The sequence below is a fragment of the Trichosurus vulpecula genome, chromosome 9 (assembly GCF_011100635.1).
Source record: "Trichosurus vulpecula isolate mTriVul1 chromosome 9, mTriVul1.pri, whole genome shotgun sequence".
Taxonomy (NCBI): Eukaryota; Metazoa; Chordata; class Mammalia; order Diprotodontia; family Phalangeridae; genus Trichosurus; species Trichosurus vulpecula.
The window spans coordinates 75,036,121-75,043,622 of NC_050581.1; the positions used below are offsets into that span (position 1 = coordinate 75,036,121).

Below are 7,502 nucleotides of genomic sequence, written 5' to 3' on the forward strand. Positions count from 1 at the left end.
TTTGCTCAACAGTAACCCCTCTGAGACACGGCTCCAAATCTCTAGGTCCTCCACTCTGAAGCTTCTGCTTCCAGTCCTCACAGACACCAGTGCCTTTAGACCATTCCCTTGCTAGGGAGCAACGTTACATCCCCCCATCCTGGGACAACCATTTCTTTTTCTGAAGCCCTTCTACCTCTAAGTAGAGATCTTATACCTCAGGATCACATCCTTGTTGTGAAATGTAACAGTAAGAAAATAAAAACAATGTAGATGATAACTGTCAAAATGCCTATGTAGTTCTGTATCACAAAGTATATGAGACTGAGACTCTCTACATAGAGGGTAGAAGAAGTGAACCATTTATTCAGACACCAGACAACCACATCCCACAAGACATTTATCCAGTCTATCACGGCAGTAAAACATTCCGCACACGATATCACGACCTGGAGCCTTGCCATCCCAAAACCTCTCCAACCCCCTGCTGGGGTCTTCCCAAAGACAAACTCACAGCACAGCAGCACAGCTAAGTCAGCCTGTTCAGTTCTGACAATCACGACGGTGGCCATTAGTAGCCATAACTGCTCTCTCTCTCTCTCTCTCTCTCTCTCTCTCTCTCTCTCTCTCCCCCCATTTCCTGTGACATAACTTCCTTTTCCTGTCAGGAAGCTCCTCCCACCAAATGTAACTTAGGCTTCCTGTGACTTAAGCAGGTCACATGGACTCAAATCTAATTGCTACTACAGTTCTGCTCACTTCATTTTGCATAATATACCATCACATTCATATACCATAGGTTGTTCAGCCATCCCACCCTTAAATTGTCATTCTTTGCTACCACAAAAAGAACTGCTACACTTTTGCATATATAAATCCTTTTCTTCTTTCTTTGATCTCTTTAGGGGTATAGACCTAGTATCACCATCACTGGGTCAAGGGATGTGTATAGTTTAATAGCTATTGGGACATAATCCCAAATTGCTTTAGAATAGCTGTAGCTGTTTACAATTCCATCAACAGTGTATTAATGTTCCTGTTTTCTCAAAGCTCCTCCAGCACTTATTCTTGAACCAATTTCATATGGCTATGGATAGCTGATTTCTTTCTCTAAAAACTGCTTGTTCTTATCCTTTGATCATTTACCAGTTAGGGAATGGCTCTTATTCTTATAAATTTGAATCAGTCCTGTATATATTTTAGAAATAACTTGTGTCAGAGAAACTTACTACAATTTTTTTTTTTTACCAATTCTCTACTTCTTTTCTAATATTAGCTGCATTTGGTTTTGTTTGCAAAAAACAAAAAAAAAAAAAACAAAAAACCTCCTTAATTTTATGCAATCAAAATTACCTTTTATCTCCTGTAAACTTGTCTTTTTGGTCACGAACTCTTCCCCTATCCATAGACCTGATAGGTAATTTCTTCCCTATTGTTCTAATTTGTTTATGTCACTTTTTTTTTGTCTAAATCATGTACTCACTGGGATTTTGTCTTAATATATGGTGTGTGATATTGGTCTATACCTTGTTTCTGCCACACTGCTCTCCAATTTTTGCAACAGTTTTTGTCAAATAGTGAATTCTGGAACCAATAACTGGGATCTTTGGATTTACCAAACACTAGGCTACTGTGCTCATTTGTTTCTATGTAATGTGTACCTAATCTCTTCCATTGACCAACCCAGTACCCAGTTCTTACCCAGTACCAAATTGTTTTAATGATTATGGCTTTGTAGTATGGTTTAAGATCTGGTACTGCTAGGCCACCTTCCCATTTATTTTCATTAATTGACTTGATATTCTTGATCTTTTGTGCTTCAGATGAATTTCAGGTTTTTCTTCTAGCGCTATAAAGTAATACTTTGCTACTTTGATTAGTACAGCACTGAATAATTTACATTGTATTACCATTTTTAATAGCTCAGGCTATCCATCAGCAATTGATATTTATATAATTATTTAGACCTCTATTTTTTGTAGTGTTTCATAAATGTGTTCATATAGTTCTTATGTGTGTCTTGACAGACTCCCAAGTAATTCTTACTTCAGTATTTATTTTAAATGGAATTTTTTTAATCCCTTCCCGTTGGATAAAATGTTTGCATTTTTCTATGGGGAGATGATACATGTATCCACACAGAACTCTATTTTCATGAGGGGTCACAGAGAGAGTCTAATTAAACAGAGGGCCTCGGAATGCTTCTGTTATATTTTAATGTTAAAATAATGGAAAGGGTTAGGAAAAGGAATATACTTGAAGAGGGGAACACAAGAGAAAATGAGAAAGGGGAAAATTATCTCACATAAATAGGGTACACAAACAGAAGTCTACTCAACAAGGAGGGAGTGTTGGGACAAGGGAGCAGGCAACACTTAGAATCTCAATCTCATATGAACTGGTTAAAGGAGGGAAGAATATTCATTCATATGTGTGTATACATAAATATATACATACATACACATATGTGTATGTATGTGTGTATATGTATGTACACACACACACTCACAGTTGAATATAGAAATATATTTCATCCAACACAGAAAGGGGTGGGGGGAAATGGTTAAGGTAAAGGCAGTAATAAAAGGGAGGGCAGATTAAGAGTTGGATTAGTCAGAAGACGAAAAAAGGTCTTAAAGAGGAGGCAAAAAACAAGAAGAAATAAAGTATAAGAAAATAGGATGGAAGGAAATACACAACTAACAACCATAAGTGTGAATGGAATAAAATCACCCACAAAAGGGACAAGTATAGCAGAATGGTTACAAACCAGAATCCAACAAAATGTTGTTTACAACATACACACTTGAAACAAAAGGACACATAGAGAGTTAAAATGAGAGGCTGGAGCAATTTATTTTCCTTCACTTGAAGTAAAAAAGGCAGGGGTAGCAATCATGACCTCAGATAAAGCAACAACAAAAACAGGCCTAATTAGGAGAGATAAACAGGAAAGCTACATTATACCGAAAGGTACCACAGACAATGAATTTATATCAATACTAAACACACATATATATCAAATGACATAGCATCTAAATTCTTAAAGAAAAAGTAAATTAATTATAAGGAGAAAGAAATTAAGCTATAATAGTGGGGAGCTTCAATTTCTACCATCTCAGACCTAGATAACTCTGACCAAAAAAAAAAAAATAAAGAAATAAAAGACCTGGGTATCATTTTAGAAAAATTAGAGATGATAGGCCTCTGGAGAATACTAAATTGGAATAGAATGAAGTATACCTATTTCTCAGCTGTATATGGTACTTGTGAAAGTACCATACAGTCACAAAAACTGACTATGTATTAAGAACATAAAAACCACACAATCAAATGCCGAAAATCAGAAATATTAAATTCATCTTTTATGACAATGCAATAAAAATTATATTCAATAGATGGGTTTTGAAGCAAAGATTAAAAATCAATTAGAAATTAAATAACTCAAACCTAAAGAATAGGTAAGTCAAAGAACAAATCAGAGAAACAATGTTTTCAATTAGATAATAAAGAAGTAGCATACCAAAATCTGAGGAATGTAGTCAAAGTAGGGCTTAGGGGAAATGTTATGTCTTAAATATTTTCATCAATAAAAGAGAAAGTAGATCAACAATAGGGCATACAGATAAAACAATTAGAAAACCAACACCAACCCCCCCCCAACCCGATTAAAAACCAAAGTAGAAATCTTCAAAATTAAAGAAGAAAATTTTTTGAAAAATTGAAAGCAAAAAACCCAATTAATTAATAAATAAAACTATAACTGGGGGAAGAAAAAGGAAACAGATAAGCCATTAGGTAATTTGATTTAAAAAACAAAATTACCAGCATTAAAAAAAGGAAAAGGTAAATTCACAATTAATGAGGAAAAATTATTAGTAGCTATTTTGCCCGAGTATATGTCAATAAAACTGACAATCTAATATTAACAACTCCCTCATCACTGTCATACTGCCTCAGAAAAATGGAAACTAGTTGCATTTTTTCCTGTGGGAAAAAAATTCTGAAATCTCTCTCTTCATTTATTTCTGTTCCTCAGAGAAATGCTAGGGGAGTTCAGGAAGGAGGTAGGAATAATCAGATAACAGAGAGACAAACCACTGACAATATTCATGATACCTTCATATTAGTAACAAATGACAACAAATATAGGGGTTCCTGAAGAGTGGATAAACAGACAGAGCAAATTTGTTCTAATTCAGTTTCTTGGAGTGACTAAGCTCCAGCTTAGTATATTACATTCCCATTTATTTCAAATTCCTTGAGTTTCCTAAAAAGTAAAGGAAGCAGTAAACAATGTTTACCTCCTCCCCTTCTTTTTATAGATTAGTCTATCAGAAAATAAACCTTAATGAAGGTCTCATAGGCACATGATACTCAGAAGTGAGTCATACAAAAATAAGAGAAGCACAGGATCTCCCCCTGAGGAGCTCACAATTACTTTATAGGATTGTGATCCCAGGATACATTTTCTAAGATTTAAAAACAGTTACAAAGTTGTCTGAACATCTGTCATATAGAAAATATGCATAGGGTCAAAGTTTGGTATGTACTCTTCGATGTGTCATAAGGCCAGACCAATGCCTGAAGGGTTTCCCACATTCTTTACATTCATAGGGCTTCTCTCCAGTATGAATTCTCTGATGTTGAGTAAGAGCTGAGCGTTGATTGAAAGCTCTCCCACATTCATTACATTCGTAGGGTTTTTCTCCAGTATGAATTCTCTGATGTTGAATAAGGGAAGAGTTCTGATTGAAGGCCTTCCCACATTCCCTACAATGATAGGGTTTATCTCCAGTGTGAATTCTTTGATGCTGAATAAGGTCTGAGCTCACCCTGAAAGCTTTCCCACATTCACTACAAGAATAGGGTTTCACTCCAGTGTGAATTTTTTGATGTTTCCTAAGATACGAACGTCGGCTGAATGCTTTCCCACACTGAGTACATTTGTGAGGTTTCACTCCTATATGAATCCCCTGATGTTTTCTAAGTTCTGAGTTCTGCTTGAAGGTTTTCTCACATTCATTACATTCATAAGGTTTCTTGAGAGTCTGATCTATTTGATGTACACTAGAAGATGAATTCTGTTTGGAGTTTTGGTCATTTGTATTGGATACGTGGGGTTTCTCTCCTGCCGGAATTCTATGTTGTGTAACCAGGTTTGAATTCAAATGACAACTACACAAACATTCATCATATTTATGGCCATTCTCTCTTAAGGGAGTTTTTTCAGAAGGGATGGTCAGTACCATAAAATTTCCATCCTGGGAAAGGGATCCATCTACTTTCTCCATTTTGTTTCCCTGTTGCTTGTCTAGAGTGCCTTCACATTCATAGGCTTTTACAGTCTTGGTTCCCTTGGAACTATCCATGGGGAATCTTCCAGATATCCTCTCCTGTGACTCCACTTCTTCAGAAAGTTCCTGCTTTGGAAGGGACCACTTGGTACTAGTCTCAAAATCTGAAATGATCAACAGAAAATACAAACGTCATGTATGCTAGAAGAAAGGAACCTTCTTAAAAGGGCTTTTACAAAGGTTCACATCTCCAAGTCCTTCATATACATTACCTGTTGTGGTTATTAACACCACCCTTTGAACAAACAGGAAGCATGATTATCTTTATTTCTACATATTAGGAAACTGAGGATAAGAGAGGTGATATGAAGTGGGAAGGGTCTTTAGAGGCAATCTATTTCAACCTTCTTTTACAGATGAGGAAATTGAGGCCAAGAGAGATACAGTGATTTGACCATCATACACAGTTAGTAGGCTGTGGAGCTAGGACTGAAATCCAGATTCTAAATTCATCACCATTTCGATAAAGCCACATTGCCTCTTAGAAACAGATTAGTCAAAGTTAAATCATATGCTGTGTAAGATATGCAAACATACAGTCTATACATGTTTCAGTGAGTTTTCACAAACAGCATCCCAATCTAGAGCAAATGGTAACAGGAAACAAGGGTGAAAACACAGGTGCCAAGTGATGGAGATAGGCAAGAGGTGTCTGGCAGAGATGACAATGTAGCACAAAAAATGAACAAGTCTATGACAATAAGAAAGAAAGAGACAAATCAGAGAAGGTAGGAAACCAAGACAGAGGGAATAGTATAGTATACAAAAATATTTATAACAGAACTTTCTGTCATAACGAAGAATTTGAAGGAAGTGAGTGCCCATCACCTGAGGAATGACTGAAAAAAAAGTGCCACAAGAAATTATCATTATGAAGCACTCAGAAAAACTTGAGAAGCCTTTTATGAATAACAATTCATTAAGAATGAAGCAAACTCCAGAGCACAATTTACATGATCACTATTTATGTAAAGGAAAACAATGTTGAAGGATTTCAAGACTCTGAGCAGTGGAGTGACTTGACATCAGACGATGGCTGGTAAGACATGTACCTCTCAGCAGAGGGCTGGTGAATTATAGATATGTAATGAGCCATATGTTGTCAGGCAAGGCCAATGTGTTTGTTTTGCTCTTCCTGTGTTATAAGGGAGTTTCTGTGGAGAGTTGGGAGTGAAGAAATTGGAAATATAAAGTGATATAAAGAGAGCATGAATAAAATATTTTAGAATGTAGAAAACAGATGAAACCTGAAGCAAGAATATAACATGCTGAACTAGGATAAGGGGGAAAATTGGAATTTGAGGAAAACGAGGTTTTTGTTTTTGTTTTTTTTCTTTTTGCAGGGGGGAAGGCAGGGCAATTGGGGCTAAGTGACTTGCCCAAGGCCACACAACTAGTAAATGTTTCAAGTGTTTGAGGCCGTATTTGAACTCAGGTACTCCTGACTCCAGGGCCGGTGCTCTACTCACTGCGCCACCTAGCTGCCCCGGAAAATGAGTTTTCGGTTAAGATGTGAAAGGTGCTTAAGACAAGGGCCTAAGCAGGTATGTATAAGAGTAAAGGAACAGTTTCTATCCCAGTGATTTAGGCTGTTTTTTCATACTCTGACTTTCCAGGCTTTGCTACCATTCTTACCCCATCTTCCCTCGGTGCTTGGGGCCTCCTCCTATAACATCTATCCAACTCGGCAGTCCTCTTACCCTGGAACAACCCTCCACAATGCCAGCTTCCTTCTTTCATTGGTGAGCTCCTCCAAAGGCTTTCCAGACCTGGACACTGTATATTAATTAAGGTGTTGGGGGCAGAGCCAAGATGGCAGCTGGAAAGCAGGGACTAGCATGAGCTCCCCACCATGTCCCTCCAAAAACCTATAAAAAATGGCTCTGAACCAATTCTAGAACTGCAGAACTCACAAAATAGCAGAGGGAAGCAGGGCTCCAGCCCAGGACAGCCTGGATGGTCCTGGGTGAGATCTTTCACGCATGGAACTGGGAGCTGAGCGGAGCAGAGCCCAGCATGGGCGGCACAGACCAACCAGACCAGGAGCCCTGAATCAGTGACCTGTGGCAGTTGCCAGAGTTCTCAACCCACAAACACCAAAGACAACAGAGAAGAACTGCAGAACCCACAAAATAGCAGAGGGAAGCAGGGCTCTAGCCCAGGACA

The 7,502-nt window shown here is 37.7% G+C and overlaps 1 protein-coding gene across 1 annotated transcript in view; it reads right to left on the reverse strand.

The window, feature by feature from the left end:
- Window positions 1-2,813: 2,813 nt before the first annotated feature.
- The window catches only part of LOC118830899 (zinc finger and SCAN domain-containing protein 30-like), a 23,403-nt gene continuing 18,714 nt past the window's right edge, over window positions 2,814-7,502 (reverse strand). The window contains exon 4 of the mRNA XM_036737971.1: window positions 2,814-5,440. Within this exon, the coding sequence (XP_036593866.1) occupies window positions 4,515-5,440 (926 nt within the window). The 3' untranslated portion in view covers window positions 2,814-4,514. The remainder of the gene's footprint in view (window positions 5,441-7,502) is intronic.